The following is an 18,206-nucleotide window of genomic DNA, read 5'->3' as shown; positions in this document are numbered from 1 at the left end:
ATCTGTCTAGCGTCCACCCATACCGCGATGGTGTCCAGTCCGAGCCTGGCTGTTCTTCACCTTTCTACCTACCTACCTAGGCGGTAAAGAATTCTTCCCCAGCTTGCGAAATCTAACCCTATAAGTCCGTATGGTTCTTGCACTTGTGCAAGATTGGGCGTCTTCTGCCGCAGTCCCTTTGATGGGAGGCCCCGGGGTGGGGGCCACCTCGATCGAACCCCTAGCCAGGCCGCGAGGAGCGCAACGTGTGAATGAAGATACCCCCAACGCACAACACGTGAGGTGCCGAACCACGCTACCGTATACAGTCGGGATCGGCATCGCCATCGGGCACAAACCGTCGGGATATATGTGACCTTTGGTTTGGTTACCTCCCGCCAAGCCCAAAGAGCCGGTGCCGAGTCGAGGTGCCGAGATAGCCTCGCAGGGACAGGAGGGTGTGTGAGAGAGAGAGAGAGAGAGAGAGAGAGGTGTGTGCACCGGGCATGTACTCGAGTAGAGGGAGGAGACTCTCTCTCTCTCTCTCTCTCTCTCTCTCTCTCTCTCTCTCTCTCTCTCTCTCTCTCTCTCTCTCTCGTCGTATGTCAAGAGTTTCCGAGAAATCTCTCGGGACGCCCTCGGCCTCGGCGAAAGTCGATCGTGTCACGAGCTATCCGGCGTCACTTCGATTATGAGCGCATGTGCCGACTGCTCCATCAAACGCAGCGGGGCAATAGACCCTGACGACGGTTGCTTCTACTGCCATCAGTGCTGGGCCAAGCATCTCATTGTGACCCGCGGCGCAGGCCACTGGTGCACCTTGTGCAGCGTGCAAGTGCCAGCGGGCGTGGGTGCCGGCTTGTTGCATGTAAAAGGAAGCAAGCATCTGAAGGTTCTGGCTCATCCGCGGCCCTCGCCGCCTCATCCGCCCGCCGCTGCCACCGCTGCCGCTGAAGCCGCTGCCACCGCAGCCTCGTCCGCAGCTGCCATGCCTCCCGCACTTGAGGAGGCTGCCGGTCCAGAGATGACATTGGCGGAGCAGATCGCAGCAGAGGAGGCGGCCGCAGCCTCGGCGCAGGACGTCGAAGCCGGGGATATTGGCCCGGCGGCCTTAGCGCCGGATCTGATAAACCAGCTGCGCGGATACTTCGCCCCGCAAGCTCAGAATCGCGCCGGCGTCGCGGCAGATCACCCTCGCACCACCCTCTATGGCAGCGTGGACTCGGCGCCGGCCAATTTGGAGCTTGTGCTTCTGGGCCATCTCATTGGCGGAGACGATAGCAGCGAGGTCTATCTCAATGTCACCGACCCGTTCTGTCTCATCTCGGTGGGCGTGCAAGGCGCGGGCAAATCGCACACGACGAATTGCGTGCTGGAGACGTGCCTCCTTCCGTTTGCGCCCCTCTCGCGCGTGCGCCAGCCCATGTCAGTGCTCGTCTGCCACTACGACCAGAGCGAGGCGAACTGCTGCGAGGCGACGGGGCTTGGCCAGCCGAGCCATGGAGTGGCGGGGCTGCTCGAGCTGGCGGGCTCCGCCGTCTCTGCGCCCTGCCTCGGCCATGACTCGCTGCTCGTCCTGTGCTCGCCATCTTTCTATCTCCAAAGGAAGGAGTACTATGCGGGCGTCTGCGTGGTCAAGCCGCTCCTGTTCCGGTGGGGGCGGCTAAAGGCGCAGCAGCTCAAGATGTTGATGAAGCTCGACGAGAGCTCGACTCAGCTCTACGTCGCGCTGATGCTCGAGATGCTGCGCGGCTACCAACGGGCGCGAAAGGTGCCGCCATACCAGCAGTTCATGAAGGAGCTGGAAGCGTTATGCTCGAGCCAACAGGCGGGGCCGTTGCGCCAGCGCATGCAGCTCCTGTCGGCCTTCATCTGGGAGGCGGAATGCAACGAGTCTTTGCGAGATGTGGGCGCTGACCTGAGCGAGGTCATGGCGGCAGGCCGTATGGTGGTGGTGGATCTGACCGACCCGATGATGGCACCTGCCGACGCGAACGGCGTCTTCCAGGTGCTGCTCGAGTCGTTTCGCTTCAAGCAGGTGCACGGCGCAGGCAAACTCGTCGTGTTTGATGAGGCGCACCGCTACATGGGGATGGCGGGGGAGGGCGATGCTCTCGCGCGCGAGATCACCGATTGTGCTCGGCTGATGCGCCATGAGGGCTTGCGCCTCATGATTTCTACGCAGTCGCCCAAGGCGATGCCAGAAGAGCTTCTCGAGCTCGTCACTCTCCTCGTCGCGCATCGTTTCCAGTCGGGAGATTGGCACCAGTACCTGGCGAAGAAGGTGCCGCTACCCGAGGATAGCTTCGCTTCGATCCGAGGCCTCTCGCCTGGCGAGGCGCTTGTGTACTCAGCGCGGCCGCACATCGCTTCGTGCCCAGACGCGGAGGTGCTGCCGATCAAGGTGCGCCGCAGGCTGACAGCAGACCGCGGCGCCTCACGCACGAACCACGCTCGCCGCACGAATGCGACGGCACACAGCGGCACCGGCGTAGAAAGGCCGACATCGTCCGGCGCGACTCCCGCAGAGTCCGCTACGTCGGCGCTGAGCGCGGAGAGGGGCGTACCTGCGCTCAGGGAGCGCGTGCGCATCGAGGGTTTCACGGTCTTCACTGAGCTCAACGGGCGGAGCGGCGTCGTGGTCTCGATCGACCGAGACGCGGGACGCTGCGGCGTGACGCTCGACGACCAGGATCCGATCAGCGTCAGCGTGCGAGCAGAAAGGCTTGTTTCCTACGACTAGACCTGGATAGACCAAGGCACAGTCGAATCGATCTCCTGCACCGGGATGGCGTCAAAAACGGGGTGATTTCGGTCATCCGTCAAAATATCTGAAGATCTGACCGGGGGATTCTCCCCAAACCTTGCTCAGCTGATCCAGCCTGGGGGGAAGGCCAGCCCCGGGCAAAGAAACCAGTACCTCAACCGGCTTCCCTGAGCGTCACAGCTCGGTGATCGCGCCGGCCGGACACCACTGTAACGTCCGTTCCGGGCATTTGAACGCGACCTTCGGGGGCAAAGACATGGGCTCTATGGCTCAGACTGGACTCCTCTTGGTCCCTTCTGATGCCCTAGGCCACACCTGGGCCTTACCTGGGGTTCTAAGGGCCGGCCAGGGTTTGCCTCCCTACCGTCGGGTACTTATTTTAAGAGCAGGTAAACAGCAATAGATCCGGCCCTCAAGCGGCCTAATCGATACCCAGCCCTCACGGAATCGGTCCCTTGTTGTACAGCAATCGATCCTTCACAGTGCCCGTCCTGCCAACTTGCCGAGAATCGGTCCCCCAGGTCACCTGTGGCGCGAAGCTGATGTCTCCCGCCCTCGGCGCGCCCAACGCGCAGCGGCGGCAGACCACCCTCCGGTTCGAGGGGCGCCTGGGGCTGAGCGGGCTGCCTCCGCCAGAGTTTGGCTCGCCCACCGGCGGGCTGTCACCCTGCCACGGGTCGCAAGCCCTCTGCCGGCCGGAGCGCAGGCTGCGCGGGCTTCCAGCAATTGGTCCCTTGGCAAGCGCGAATCGGTCCCCCTGGCTCCAGGAACTGATCCGGCACTACACCCGGATCTATTGCTGTTTACCTGCTCTTAAAATAAGTACCCGACGGTAAAGGGGCCCGCTACTCAAGAATTCTTCGCTTCGCGCCGCTCGCTCGGCGCCCGGCAGCTCGGTCTCGGGTGCTCCTCCTCCTCCCCTTCTCCTCCCATTTCTGTCTAAGCCGTCCCGCGCCTCATGTGGGCTCTCGAGAAGATCCTCGGGAGTCCTGCTCCGCGGTCGGCGGCGACGCCGCGTGCGCCCACGCCCACCGCGGCCGAGCTGGACGAGCTGTCGGCTCAGCTCATCTCAGCCTCGACTCGTGGCGATGTCGAGGCTGTGCGGGCTCTGCTCAAGGCCGGCGCGAGCCCATCTTGCCGAGGCGAGATGGGCGCGACGCCGCTGCACCGCGCAGCCGACCAGGGCCACACGGCTATCGCCGAGCTCCTACTCGCCGCCGGTGCGTGCCACCGTCACCCACGCCGCCCCATATTTCGCAGCCGGCACCCTCCCCTCTGACAGCGCCTCGCACACAGTCGCCTCCGGCGCCGCCGCTGCTCCGCAGGCGCGCCGGTCAACGAGCGAGACGACCTCGGCGACACGGCTCTGCTCTGCGCCTGCCGGCGCGGCCGAGCGAGCTGCTCCCGGCAGCTGCTCGCTGCGGGCGGGGACGCGGCGCTCTGCAACATGCAGGGGTCCAACTCGCTCGACGCGGCGCTCGAGGCGCGAGAGATGCTCGGCCTGGCGGAGGTGTCGGAGCTGCTGCTTGGCCAACTCAACCACCACCATCTCGGCCAGGTGGTGGGAGATGCGGGGAGAGATGGGGAGGGATGGGGAGAGATGGCGGAGGGGTTCAACGACCAGGCCTCCCGCCCTCCCCCCGCTCCCTTCACCCTCGCTCTCCGCCTCCCGCGACGCACGCCCTTTCTCACGCCCGCACGCGCCCCTCCCGAGGCTGGCACCCGTGTCCAAACACTCCCGTCTGCACTTCCCTCCGTCCCTCCCCTCCCCCGCAGCTCGGCACGGCGGCCGGACTGCCGCCGCCCGGCGGCTCTTCCGATCACGCCTCGCCGCCGAAGCTCGCCTCCGCCACCGCAGGGCTCGGTCGCCCGCGCCCCGCCGCCGCCGACGCATCGCCACCCGGCGCAGAGCCGTCGGCCGCCGCCGCCTCCGCGGCAGGCGCCGCATGGCCCGGCGGCGGCGGCGGCGGCAGGCAAGGCAACGGTGGAGGCGGCGATGATGGCGGCGGCGGAGGCGGCGGCGGAGGCGGCGGCGGGGGCGGCGGCGGCGGCGGCGGCGATCGCGGCGATCGCGGCGGCGGCGGCGGCGGCGCTTCGCTCGAGGAGGGGGGGGGTGACGGCGGGCACGTGGTTGGCGTGGTCGGCGCGACGCGGCTGCGGCTGCGGCGGGAGGAGTGGGCGCGCCGCGCCGCCCGCCCGGCCGGTGGTGGATGCGGCGCAGGCACACGCACTCCGCGACGCGCCGTTTGCCTCTCTCGCGCAGGCGCTCGATCGCAACTACCCGAACTGCCACTTGTGCAAGGAGCCCTTCACGATCTTCAACCGGCGGCACCACTGCCGCTCGTGCGGGCTGGTCTTTTGCGACAAGTGCGACGAGATGCAGCCGAGATGCAGCCGAGATGCAGCCGAGATGCAGCCGAGATGCAGCCGAGATGCAACCGAGATGCAGCCGAGATGCAGCCGAGAGATACCTCTCCCAGGCGTTGCACGCGGCGGCAATATCTCGGCCATCTGTCGGCCATATCCTCGGCCGTATCTCGGCTACATCTCGGCTGTATCCACCGGGCAGCGCGGCCGCCGGCGCCTCCGCCACCCACCCCCTCGCCCTCCCCGCCGCCCATCAGGTGCTCCTCCTCCTCCATCCTGACCAAGACGCTGCAGCCCGGCCTCGGCTTCCCCGGCACGCAGGTCCACCACCCACGCGCGCGCAGCGGCCCCTTGCACTGTGGGGCTTGCACTGTGGGGCTTGCACTGTGGGGCTTGCACTGTGGGGCTTGCACTGTGGGGCTTGCACTGTGGGGCTTGCACTGTGGGGCTTGCACTGTGGGGCTTGCACTGTGGGGCTTGCACTGTGGGGCTTGCACTGTGGGGCTTGCACTGTGGGGCTTGCACTGTGGGCCTTGCACTGTGGGGCTTGCACTGTGGGGCTTGCACTGTGGGGCTTGCACTGTGGGGCTTGCACTGTGGGGCTTGCACTGTGGGGCTTGCACGGTGGGGCTCGCGCCTTCTAGACGTGGAGTCGCGAGGGCTGCCTGGTTGCCCCCGCCCCCCTGGTTGTGTGTGGAGGAGTGTCTCGTGGTGCCTTACCCACAGGTGCGCGGCCCCGCCGCCTCTTCGGTCAGCGGCGCGGGAGGCGCCGCCACCGTGTCGGTGGTCCGCGTCCGAGTGTGCCTCACTTGTGCGCAGCTGCACGACACGTCACCTCGCGAGCCGGTGCGAGCAGCTGCGGCACGCACGCACACACACGCACACACACACACACACACACACACACACACACACACACACACACACACACACACACACACACACAGCTGCACGACACGTCACCTCGCGAGCCGGTGCGCGCAGCTGCACGACCGCAACCGCGGCAGACGCTCGCCTGCTCCGGCGGCGCCACACCACGCCCCGTCCTCGGCTCTTAGGTGCGCGTCGGGCCGCCGCCGCGAGGGCGCTAAACACACTGCATCGGTCGCGCGCCGGGGCTGTGGGCCGCGCCAAAGACAACCTGCTGCTGCTCCTGCTCCGTAGGCCTGTCGAGACCAGAGAGGTTGCGGCCAACTTGCGCTCGCTCCTCGCGCCGCTCACGCCCTGGGCGCTCGGGCGAGGGGGCTGGTTTGCGGCGGCGGCGGCCGGTGCCGACAAGAGAGCTGCACACCCAACGTCGACGACTCTCGCCGCATCTCGGCCGCGCTTGGAACATAGGCTTGCCCGCCTAGAAGAATACGCGTTCATGTCTCCCAACCAGCGCTCGAGAGGAGGCGCAGTCAGCTGTGTTCAGCCGTATTCCGCTGTATACACTGTATTCGCACCCCTCGTATTCACGCGGTGCTCTGCACAATACCGTACTCCCGCCCTCATGCCGGCGTATGCACAACATAGGCTCCACTGCGCCGCTACCCTCTACTGTGCTCCCCTCGACTGCGCTCGCCCCCGCGCCGCCCTCCTCCGCGCCGCCCTCCGGCGCAGCAGCCGCGCCGCAGCACGCGGCTGCGCCCCCCGCGCCGCCGGCGACCGCCGTTTCACTCGACGCTGCCGCCGTTTTACTCGATGCTGACGGCGACGAGGACGACGCGCCCAGGCCGCAGCCGCAGGAGCAGCCGCAGGATCAGCCGCCACCGCAGCCGTCGGCACCGCCGCAGCCGCAGCCGAGGCCGCCCAAACCGCCGAAGCCTCCGCGGCAGCAGGGCGGGGAAGGCTCTTGTAGCGCCCCCCCGGCCGCTGCCGCCACCACGGTGCCGTCCCTCCTCCTGCCGCCCTCGCTCGCCGCGTCCGACACGGAGGACGGCGGCGCCGTCCCGAGCTGTGCCCCGCCCACCGCGTCCAGCGAGGCGGACGTGTGCCCTCCATGCGACTCCAGCGGCTCTGCAGGCGCCCCCGCCCCCCACGGCTCTCCCGCTCTCTCTCTCTCTCTCTCTCTCTCTCTCTCTCTCTCTCTCTCTCTCTCTTTCTCTCTCTCTCTCTCTCTCTCTCTCTCTCTCTCTCTCTCTCTCTCTCTCTCTCTCTCTCTCTCTCTTCTCTCTCTCTTCTCTCTCTCTTTCTCTCTCTCTACACACACACACACACGCACGCACGCACGCGCGCGCTCTCGGCTCGCTCCCTCCCTCGCAGAGAGCGAGCTCCTCGCAGAGAGCGAGGCCGCCGGCCAAGACCCGCGCCTGGCCGAGGTGTTGCGTCCATCGCTCCGCAGGCGCCTCGCTGCGCTCCTCCTTGGGCGGCCTCGCCTGTGGCGCCACCGGCGGCCCGTCCCTGCTGCGGCCGGCAGGACACCGCCGCACTCTGTCTTCCGACTTTCCGGCGGCGGCGGCGGCGGTGGCGGCGGCCGCCGCGGCGGTTGTCCTCCCGGCGCCGGCGCCGGTGGATGAGGCGGTGGAGGAGGAGCATCGGCGGCGGTTGGGTGCGTGGGTCGAGTCGCAGCTGCGGCAGGCGGTGGAGCGAAAGGTGCGTTGCGACATCTCTCTTGATTGATCGATGATTGGCTGACTCACTTCGCTGATTCGTCAATGGATTGATGCAAGGTGCGGCGCGACGCCCCGCAGTTGGGATCGTGGCACGGCCGGCTCGAGGCGCTCGCGGGGCGCGCGGCCGCGTCGCTGCATCCGGAGCCGAACCGCTCCATCGGCACCATCCTCAAGATCAAGACGCTCGCCGGCGGGTCCGCAGCTGACTCGCGGTATGTTGACGGGGTGGTTTGCCGGCTGCGCCTCGCGGACAAGCGCATGGCGACGCGGCTGCCCTCGCCGCGCATCCTGCTCCTCGATTGCGCGCTCGAGCACGAGGCGGGCGGCGTCTCCACGTCGCTCGAGGGCCTCGGCCGGCAGGAGCGCGATCTCGGGCAATCTCGGGCAATCTCGGGTACTCTCGGGTACTCACGAGGGCCTCGGGCAATCTCGGGTCATCTCGGGTCATCTCGGGCCATCTCGGGCCATCTCGGGTGATCTCGGGTCATCTCGGGGGCAACGGCCGGCAGGAGGACGAGCACATGACGATGGTCGTCGCCGAGCTCGCCAAGCTGCGCGTCGACTTGCTGCTCGTCTCTGGCTCGGTCTGCTTCACCGCAAAGACCAAGCTGCTCGAGGCAAAGATCGCGCTCGTCGTGAAGGTGATTGCCCGAGATTGCCCGAGATTGAGCGAGATTGACCTGACCGTGGAGCCGTCTCGTGAGAGGGGCGTCCGGCCCACGGACTGAAGAGCCTCTTCCTCTCCTCGTCCCCTCAGGCCAAGCCGCAGCTCCTCCACCGCCTCGCGTACTCTCGTGCAATCTCGGGTAACCTCGGGTAGCCTCGTCCCCTCAGGTCAAGCCGCAGCTCCTCCACCGCCTCGCCCGAGTGTGCGGTACGGTCGTCTACCGCTCGCCCGCGCAGGTGCTCGGCGCACAGCCGGGCACGTGTGGCGCGTGGCGTGTGGAGACCATCACCGTCGTCGAGCCATCTCCCTCGCTCGCCGACCCTCCGTTGGCAGCGGCTCCCGCGGGCGGCGCTACAGCGGGCGGCGCTACGGCGGGCGGCGGGGCGGCGGGCGGCGGGGCGGCGGGCGGCGGGGCGGCTAGCCGGCGGGTGACACTCATGTGCTTCGAGCAGTGCGACCCCGCGCTGGGTGCGACGGTGGTCCTTCGCGGCGAGGGCACGGCGGCGCTCAAGACTCTCAAGCGGCTCCTCGCCTCGGCCGCGTACGTCGCCGCCGACTTGCGCGCGGAGGCGGCTTGCGTCTTCGACTTTGGGGGGACGATGCCGCCCGCGCGGCCCTCGTCCATCCCTCCCGAGAGGCGCCTCTCCCGCTTCTCCTCGGCCTCGCCCTCGTACGCGCCGCGGCGGGTCTCGGTGGAGGCGGTCCTCGGCAGGCAGCCACGCACCATCGCCGCCGGTGCCGCCTCCGCTGCGGCCGCCGTGTCGCGGGCGCCCTCGGTGCACACGGAGTCGCGCGCGTCAAGCTTCAACTCCTCCGCCGACCCCGCGGCACCCCTCGGTGCGGCCGCGGCGGACCACGCCCCCTTCTCGCCCGAGTCGTCGCCCCTGGCGCCGCCCGCGCCGGCGTCGGTCGCGGCAATGGCGGCGGCGACGGCAGCGGCGACGGCGGCGGCGACGGGGTGCGACTGCAGCGTGGCGGAGGGCCGATCGCTGCCTCCGCTGCACCTGTCGAGCGGCGGCGCCCTCCCGGGGGAGGTGCGTCTCGGCGTCTCGTCCTCCTCGAGCACCCCCCGTGATTTGCTGCCCGCCGAGCGCAACGAGGACGAGTACTTCCTCACCGCCGCCGCCGGCGAAGACCCGGCTGGCTGGCAAGCCTCGCTACCGCCGCTTGGCGCCGGCGGCGTTGCCGGGGGCAGCGCAGGTGGGGTCGGCGCGCTGGCGGGGGCGGAGGGGCTGTGGGAGGAGGAGGCGCACATGCTGCGCGTCTCGAGCGTGTGGAAGCGGTGGGACGTGATCGAGGCTCCCTGCCAGGTGCCGCGCGAGCGGACTCTCCCATATCTCCCCATATCTCCCCATATCTCCCCATGTCTCCCCATGTCTCGCCAGGTGCCGCGCGAGCGGACTCTCCCATTCTCGCTCGACTCGCCCGCCGCCGCCACGTGCGCCCCGGAGGACGCAATCACGCTCGGCCACTTCCTCTCCAACACCTGCCTGCACCCCGACTCGCTGCGGCGCCAGTGCAACAACGGGCGCTGCCGCGAGTCCGTGCTGCGGCACGAGCAGTGCTTCTCGCACCACGGCTGCCGCATCTCCGTGCGTGTGATGCAGTTGCCGGAAGGCGCCGCGCTGCCGCCAGAGCTCTGCGCTTGGTCCGTCTGCCGCGCGTGTGAGGCGCAGCGGCTGCACGCTCCGCCGCCACCGCGCCTCCGCCTCTCCGATACGACGCGAGGCCTCTCTCTGGGCCGCTTTCTCGAGCTCAGCGCGTACAACGACACGGCAACATCGCGGTTCTCGGGCTGCACCCACTCACTGCACGCCGACTTTGAGCGCTACGTCGGCGCGGGGACAATGGTGTGCTCGATCCGCCACCAGCGCTGCGTCGTCTTTGGCATGACCCCGCCCGGCCTCCCGGGCCGACACGCGCCGCAGGGCAGCAGTCCCAGCGAGGTGGAGGCGGCCGCCGCAGCCGTCGGGCCGCCCGCACCGGCGCCCAGCCCAGGGGCCTCACAGCAGCACACCACCTCCCCTATTGCGTCTGCGCAGAAGACGCCGCCGCCCTCGCCGGTGCCGCCCGCCGGAGCGAGTTCGGTCGTAGCTACCACCTCGTCCACCGGCGCCACCGGCGCCACCGGCGCGTCGAGCACTACCGTTTCCGCCGTTGTTGCCGCCGCCGCCGCCGCCGCCGCCACCGCCGCCGCCACCGCCACCGCTACTGCCACTACCACAGCCGCATCGGCCTCCGGGTCGCCAGCACGAAGCGGCCTTGTGCAGCGTGCGCTCTTCGCCAAGAACGAGCGCTCGTCGGCGCTCTGCTCCGCCGTCGCCGCCCTGGCGCTCGAGTCTCCACAGGTCAACACACGAGACGAGACGCGCCCGGTTGGAGCACGTTGGCACCAAAACCTCCTCCGAGAATCCCCGACAGCATGCGACGCGTCACTCGCCGCGCCCACCACTGACGACCTCCCGCCACCCGCCGCTCAGGCGGCCGCCGAGGTCGCCCGCGCCGCCGGCGGGCCGATTGGGAGCGTCGGCAGCGCCGAGGCGCTGTGTGCGCTCATGTCTGCCTCGGACGGGCCGCACAAGCTCGAGGCGCGCGGGAGCCGTCCGAGCGAGACTGGCCCGAGAGAGCCCCGCTGTGCCCTTCCGAGGCAGGCTTGCGTGGGCCGCCCCTCCCCACGCGCCCGCTCCCTCGCACAGGTGAAGTATGACGAGCCGCCGGATGAGCCCGAGCTGCTGCGCGCGTGCGGCGGGCTGCTGCCTGCTCGCGTGGCGATCCTCTTCCCCGCCGCATTCGCCGCGCTGCGCCAGCGCTTCTGCGAGGGCGGCGACGCCTCGTTCGTCGCCTCGCTGCGCCACGCACGCCCGTGGGACTCGGGGCACGGCGGCCGCTCCGGCTCCACCTTCCTAAAGACGTGCGACGGGCGCGCGCTCCTCCGGGCTCGTCCGAGGCACACCTCCCCTCCCCTCCCCCGCCCCCCGATCCGTGGCCGCCCTCTGCAGGCGCTTCCTCATCAAGCTTGTGCCGCGGCACGAGTACCACGCCTTCTTCGAGCACGCGCCCGCCTACTTTGCGTTTGTGCGCACCACGCCCACCACGCTGCCGTCGCTGCTCGTTAAAGTGCTCGGCGCCTTCCACGTCGAGTTCCGCTCGGCCGACAAGAAGAGCACGCACTCGCAGTGGCTTCTGGTGCAGGAGAACCTCTTCTTCGGCCACGACGTGGTGCGCATGTGCGACCTCAAGGGCGCGCAACGCCACCGCGCCGGGGACGACCCCGACGACACGGTCGTGGACGAGCACCTTTTCCAGGCGTGCACCGCCCGACAGCCACTGTCACCTCTGATGCCCTCAGCGCGCCACAGCCACGCCTCGCGCCACGCCTCGCGCCACGCCTCCCGGCCACCCCTGCCGGCCCCTCCCCCTCTGCAATCCTCCGCGTCGCGGTTCACGCCCCCCCCCCCCCCCCCCCCAAAGCTCAACGGCGGCTACCCGCTGTTGCTCTCGGAGGCGGCCAAGGCGCAGCTGACGCGCGCGCTCTGGTGCGCCCCCCCTTCCCCTCCCCCCTCCCCTCCACCACCACACACCACCGCAAAGAGAGAGCCTCCTCACACGTTCTCTGTCCGGCGGGCAGGAACGACACCCTCTTCCTCTCCTCCATCAACGTGATGGACTACTCCCTCCTGGTGGGGATGGTGCAGCGAGCCGGCGCCAGCAACGGCAACGCCGCCGTAGCCTCCGCCGACGCTGCTGCCGAGGCTGCTGCCGACGCTGCTGCCGACGTTGACGCCGACGCCTCCGTCGCCGGCAGCACGGCGCTCGCGGGCGGTGTGGTACCGCTCACAGCGCGCGAGCGAGCAGAGGCGGGCTCGGAGGCGGGTCTTTTGAGCAGCTTGCAGGAGGCGGGCCGCGAGTGGACGCTTGTGGTTGGCCTGATTGACTACTGCCGGCAGCGACCTGCGGAGGCAGGGAGGGTGGCGGGAGCGCTTCCTCACCATTGTCAGCCCCGTTGAGTAGGCAATACACATGGAAGGAGGACGCCGAGTCGCGCATCAAGCGTTCGACGGTCATCCCGCCGAAGCAGTACAAGCGGCGATTCCGCGAGGCGCTCAACCGCTACTTCATGGCGTCGATGGAGAAGTACTCTTGGAGCCGCGAGAGCCACGAGCCATAACGGGAGTTGGGACCGGAGAGAGAAAACACACACACGTACCAATGCAATGTGCGTCTCTTCAATCCGCTACGGGGTGTGGACCGTGAGTTGACCAGGGGTTGTGCGCGCCCGGCTCCCGCCCTCCGAGGATTCGTTACGTTCTTCACGTTTCCTCACCGATGAGCCCCGTGGTGTCGGCGTCGAGGCGTCCGAAAACACCCGGCCAGGCTCTCTTCGCGCGCCCCCCCTTGATGGACACTGAGGATGAACAGGGTGGAAACTTCCATCGACACAGAATGGAATAGAGCCGTACAGCCGGGGAGGCGAGAGGACGAGAAGGATGCGGCACACAAGCGAGATGTGTTGCCGCACAGCATTTCCGGCTTGCGCTCGATACGTTGGCTGGCACCATGGGCATATGCGCGAGCCGTGGTGATTGGCTGGGCACAGAGGCTCGGCGCACGGTGGCACAGCGGCCGCCAACTGCTCGGCACGGAGGCTGAGCAGAATGAGTACAACCGCAACATCAACTTGGGTGCTTGCGGATCTTCTGCGACAGAGCGCATCTCCGCCAGCACTGCGGCTGTGTGGACACGAGTATCCCCTCTTGCTTCTCCTTACCGGTCCGTTCTCCTCGCCTACGGACCACCATCGCAGCTGCTGCCTCCGCTACCAGCTCTCGGGCTGCTGCAACGGCAGTTACCGCAAAGATCTCGCACCGAATGTGGACCCTGCCTTTCGCCGCCGCTACTTCCGACGTCGCCGCTCGACACGACCGGAGCTGTACGCGATGAACACGCGACGATCGACACGCCCTCTCTGCCTTGTGTGGCGATTACCACGTCGTGGGGGAGTGTTGGGCATCTGTTCGACGTGGCAATGCCACTCTACCTCATTGCTGTCTCTTCCTCGTCTCGCCTCCTCGCGCTAGCCCGTCCCGCTGTCCAACGCCTCTGGCAAGAAGTCCAATGCGCCTCTACGAGCGTCTCTGCCGTCTGGACGTCTGAGACTGAGCCTGCCATCTCCGACGTCGGCGGCCCGTGGCGCAACATCAACGTTCGGGGCATTGAAGATCGTCCTCACGTCCCTGATGCGCTCATCCGCGTCAACGCGGCGAGGCCTCCCAACGGCCCAATCGCCGCGCCGCAAGGGGGCGCCCCCGCTGCCGCTCCCGCGCCCGCCGCGCCTGCCGCGCCCGCTCAAGCCGCCGCCCCGCGACGCTCAGCCCGGATTGCAGCTCGCGGCGCGCCATGACCGAGCTCCACAACGAGCTCCTGTTCATTATCTCCCCTTTCTCTCTCTCCGCCCACTCGGCCGCGCTTTGACCCCTTCACTGGATCATCTTAGCGCGCAAGTCTTGCCAACAAGCAAGACCATCCTTCGCGAAGACGCAAGGTTGGACGCTTCGCCAGCCCCGCGAGACGCCGGCGGGTAACCGGCATACCTACGCTCAGACACATTCACACTCTGCTGTTGTTGTCTGCCGCATCCTCACATTCATGAAGACTGCGGAGACAATGGGGGAGTGTTGGAGAGTGTGAACTCAAACCTACTTCCTGACCGTAGCCTGACCGTCCTTGTGTAACCGTGTCTCATGTTTGGTTTGTCCTGCCGCGCACATTGTCATGCTGTTGGGTTTCTCCTGCCGCGCACATTGTCATCGACTTGTATCCGACTTGGTGGTTGTGGTGATGTAGCGATGGTGTGGGTCTCTAGCATTTTTTTGTTTTGTCTCTAGTGACCTATACAGCTCCTCCGTGTTCCGTCTCCTGACAGGCTGTCCCGCACCGGCAAAATTCCATTTTTCTTTGTGAGAGCGCCTTCGTGCCCATCCAATTTTCTTTTTAGTGCGCGGCAGTCCCGTGCCCAGTGTTGTGCGAGGGCGTTTCTTCTAAAATTCTTTTTATACGTATTAGCGGTGTTCGAGGAGGTCCTTCCGCTGGTCGCATCCTCGCCCATATCCTTGACAAGTATGGCGAGCGAGTGGCAGTCTCGTCGAGCGTCGCTCATGACGCGCCGGTCGAGCTGCAAGGTGGCTGTTGACATTAAGCCGGTCGACGTCCCGTCGCCAGAAGAGACAGGCACGCGCTGCCCGCGGCCGCGCGGCATTTGCATCGCAAGCTCGTTCCTCAGCCGGCTGCCGATCGCCGCCTTCCTCACAATCCTGGCCGACGTCACCGCTGCATCCTTTGGGTCGCTGATATTGCCAGCCGCCTTGGGGTTCTCGTCCTCTGCCGGCGTGCACCTGTTCCTTTTGTCCATCATCGTGGGCCAGGCGGCGGCTTGCCTCTTCAGCCGGTTCCCGTACGCCACCGCCGGCGCCACTCTCGAGCTCGTTCCTCTCCTCGTTCCAATCGCCGAACTCATCGACCCTGCGCTGCCCGTCGCCGCTCGCGCCTCTACGCTTATCGCCACCTACTCGATGACGAGCGCACTCGTCGGGACGCTGCACACGTGTGTCGGCCGCTGCAAGCTGGGCGGCATCTTCAGATGCATCCCGCTCATCGTTCTCAAGGCCGCGCTCGGCGGCGTCGGCCTCTTCATGGTTGTGGAAGGCCTCGAGACCGGGTCGGGCGGAGAGATGGAGTGGGGCGCGCTTGTGGGCAATCCAGGCACGCAGATTCGAATCGCGTGCACGCTTGTCCTCATCTGCGCCCTCGCGGCTGTGCAGTGGCTCGTTCGTTCGCCGATTGCCGGCGTCTTGTTCCTCGCCGCCGCCACCCTGCTGGCGCACGCACTGCCCCTCGTCGGCCTGCCCAAGCTGGACCAGCACTGGTGGTTTGGCGGCGGCGGCGAGGGCGGCGGCGAGGGCGGCGACGCCGACGCCGACCCTTCGGCCTCCTCGCCCTTGGGGCTCCTCTCGCAACTCTCGTTCGGGGAGGTGCAGTGGGCGGTGGTCCTCTCGGCTCTCCCCTACTCCCTCTCCTGCTGCCTGGTGCACTCGCTCGTGACCATCACAGACCTCGTCTCGGTCGAGGCGGTCGCGACGGCGCGGCCTGCGTCGCGGCAGGGCGAGACCGAGCGACCGCCGCCCGCGGCCGCCTCCTTCGACCTCGATCGAGAGCTCAGCTCGATCGGCATGGCCAACTTGTTCGCCGCGTGCGTTGGTACCATCCCCAACTACGTGCAGCTATCCCCAAGCGTGGCAAACATGAGCCTGAGTCGCGGCTTGCGCGGTCGTGCGCGCGCGGGCCCGTGGGTCGTCCTCTTTGCCGCCTGCTCCACGCTGGTGGTGTCGGACGTGGCCGCCTCGGTGCCACGCGCGGTCGTTGGCGCCTACATGGCGCACATGGGCATCGGATTCATGGGCGAGGGCTTGGAGACCATCCGGCGCACAAACGACACCGTCGACAAGCTGCTCGTGGTTGTCGTGCCCCTGCTCATGGCGTGCAACTTCTTGTCCGGCCTGCTCTTTGGCCTGATTGTCTCGCTCATCAAGTTCGTCATCATCTACTCGCGCGCGCCCATCGTTCGCGTGCACACCGACGGGCTGCAGTCAAACACGGTGCGGCCCTGGATGCATCGCACGTTTCTGCTCGAGTATGGCGCCGCCAACATCCACATCGTCTCGGTACACGGCTTCCTGATGTTTGGATCTTCGCCCCAGCTCTCGCGGGCGGTGGCTGCCGTCGCCGAGGCGCACAGTGACACCACGTCCGGGGCCACGGCAAAGGGTGAAGCAAGTAGCGCCGACGGACTTGCAGAGGGGTGCGGTGGCGACGAGGCTGCGCCGCCGGTGCCCGTGATGCCGCCCTGGTTTGTGATCCTCGATCTCGCCGCGTGCAAGGGGTGCGACTTTGGCGCGGTGCAGGAGCTCATCAAGCTCTCCGAGACGGTGGCCGACAGAGGCGGCGCGCTGCGCCTCACTCTGCCGCCCGCACACGTGCGAGCCGCCCTCGAGAGCGGATCTCGAGGGTTGCTCGGCCAGCTCGAGGGCCTGCAGCAGACGCTCTGCGAATGCGAGGACGCCATCATCGCCGCGTGCGCACCCGGCGGCTTTCGCCGGAGGTCGCTCCCAACCGTGGTACCTAGCGGCGGCAACTCCACGCGCGACCACGAGACTCTTCTGTGTGCGTGGTATCAAGACACGCTCCTCGAGCCGCACAGCCAACCGACGGACGCGCAGGTGGAGCTGGCGGCGACACTACTTCGGCTGGGCGAGCGGCGGGAGGTTGCCCCCCGAGAGGTGGTGTGGCGGGAGGAGAGTCAGGCGGGTTTCTTCGGCTACGTCCTCGATGGCGAGCTCGAGCTGCTGCACTGCGGCACAAAGATCGAGCTGCTGGTGCCGGGCTCGACCTTTGGCTTCCTCTTTATGATTTGTGGCGCCTACACCGGCGGCAAGCGCGAGACGACGCTTGTCGGAAAGAGCCCGCGCGGCAGTACGCTCCTCCTCATCTCAGAGGAGACCTGGGCGGGCTTACGCCACACCCACCCCGAGCTCGAGCGGCTGATGAAAGACGGCATGCTCCGCAGAGTGGCGCACGAGTACCACGCCTTTGTGCGCCACCACGAGCACCGAGGCACTCCGGAGGGAACGCTGCGTGGCGGGCTGGTGCCCCGCCAGACGCGACAGCGAATCGGAAGGGTCTCATGAGGCTCGCGTGCGCAATCTATGTGATTTGTGCAAAAGGCGTTATTTCTCTCTCTCTCGTTGTAGTACTTTTCGCTTACTGTCTCTCTCTCGTCTCTCTCGTTGTATGTGGCTCTTACGTACATTCCCGTAGGAGGACTCTGCTGACAGGGTTTGCGATGAGGAGCGACCCGAATGGATGAAATTCTTTCTCGAGGGAGTTCCCTCCTCAAATTCTTTGTTTTTGCGCGCCGAGTTTCACTATCTCACCTCTTACGTCCTTTTGCGTGTTGCACGCGCCGAAGCGCCGAGGGGAAGGACTCCAAAGGACATAGCATGCTCACTCTGCTACCCGCCCTCCTCCTCATCTCGCCCGGCGCGAACAATGGAACGTGTGAGCCCTGGTGCAAGTGGATCCCAGTCCCTGTCCAGCCTCTGGTGCCGCTCTGCGCCGGCTGCAGTGAGCAGAGCTCCAAGCGCGGCCTCGATGGGGAAGAGATGTATGCAGATGACCGCTGTGCAAATTGGTGCCAGTGGGTGCCGGTGCCAGTGCAGCCACTTGTGCCGGAATGCGAGGCCTGCGACGGAGCAGAGAAACAGGCTGACGACTGTGCTGGGTGGTGCAAATGGGTGCCGGTGCCGGTCCAACCGACGGTCCCTGGATGCCAAGGCTGTGGCGACGCCGTGGCAGGTCCGCAGGCATTGGCAGTGGCGTAAACCCCGCCGCACCCCAGGCCTGGCTCAGGCGTGACTGTCCAGTGGGGGCCCAGCGGGGGGTGTCCAGCGCTAGAGGCGCCTGTGCGGCGCAGAGAGTCGAGAGGGCGAGTCGGCCTGCGAGCTGTCGCCCTCTCTCGTCTTGCAAGCCTTGATCTGAGGGGGGCCGAGCGAGGTGATGCATTCCTTCAACATTGTCAATCATACTCGAGTAGTTTAGTGCGGGAGGCTAGGAGCCAGGACGGATGTGGAACACTGGCTGACTGGCCGCGAGGCCTCACAGGCCACCGCCAGGCGCGTTGGGCCAGGTACCAATTTTGTCGAATGTATTTCAAAATCTGCAGGCGCGGGGCGCCTGCGAAAATTTTGAAGAAATTTGCAGTCGGGCCTGCTTTCCAAAA

At 67.1% G+C, this 18,206-nt stretch overlaps 4 protein-coding genes across 4 annotated transcripts; all 4 read left to right on the top strand.

The window, feature by feature from the left end:
- Positions 1-670: 670 nt before the first annotated feature.
- On the top strand, positions 671-2,722 carry EMIHUDRAFT_200849 (hypothetical protein; the record flags this gene model as incomplete). The annotated part of the gene is made up of 2 exons (XM_005789068.1): positions 671-871; positions 989-2,722. 2 exons carry the CDS (start codon positions 671-673, stop codon positions 2,720-2,722), a joined length of 1,935 nt encoding a protein of 644 aa, XP_005789125.1.
- Positions 2,723-3,288: 566 nt separating this feature from the next.
- On the top strand, positions 3,289-9,123 carry FAB1 (phosphatidylinositol 5-kinase Fab1; the record flags this gene model as incomplete). The annotated part of the gene is made up of 8 exons (XM_005789067.1): positions 3,289-3,547; positions 3,691-3,966; positions 4,072-4,304; positions 5,010-5,099; positions 7,613-7,687; positions 7,765-8,067; positions 8,217-8,348; positions 8,542-9,123. Coding segments are annotated over 8 exons (1,950 nt in total), but the record flags the coding sequence as incomplete, so codon positions are not given.
- A 3,879-nt stretch (positions 9,124-13,002) lies between these two features.
- Positions 13,003-13,900, top strand: EMIHUDRAFT_351793 (hypothetical protein). The gene has a single exon (XM_005789066.1). It carries the CDS (start codon positions 13,401-13,403, stop codon positions 13,773-13,775), a length of 375 nt encoding a protein of 124 aa, XP_005789123.1. The 5' UTR covers positions 13,003-13,400; the 3' UTR covers positions 13,776-13,900.
- A 593-nt stretch (positions 13,901-14,493) lies between these two features.
- EMIHUDRAFT_98125 (hypothetical protein) lies at positions 14,494-17,115 on the top strand (the record flags this gene model as incomplete). The annotated part of the gene is made up of 1 exon (XM_005789065.1): positions 14,494-17,115. The coding sequence occupies one exon, from the start codon at positions 14,494-14,496 to the stop codon at positions 17,113-17,115; it is 2,622 nt and encodes an 873-aa protein (XP_005789122.1).
- Positions 17,116-18,206: the final 1,091 nt, after the last annotated feature.

The sequence above is a fragment of the Emiliania huxleyi genome (assembly GCF_000372725.1).
Source record: "Emiliania huxleyi CCMP1516 chromosome Unknown EMIHUscaffold_13, whole genome shotgun sequence".
In the NCBI taxonomy this organism is placed as follows: Eukaryota; Haptophyta; order Isochrysidales; family Noelaerhabdaceae; genus Emiliania; species Emiliania huxleyi.
This window is presented reverse-complemented; position numbering and strand designations above follow the sequence as displayed.

Bases quoted from the DNA above. Each gene is read 5' to 3' on its own strand.
- EMIHUDRAFT_351793 (XM_005789066.1), top strand. From the start codon at position 13,401: ATGCCACTCTACCTCATTGCTGTCTCTTCCTCGTCTCGCCTCCTCGCG.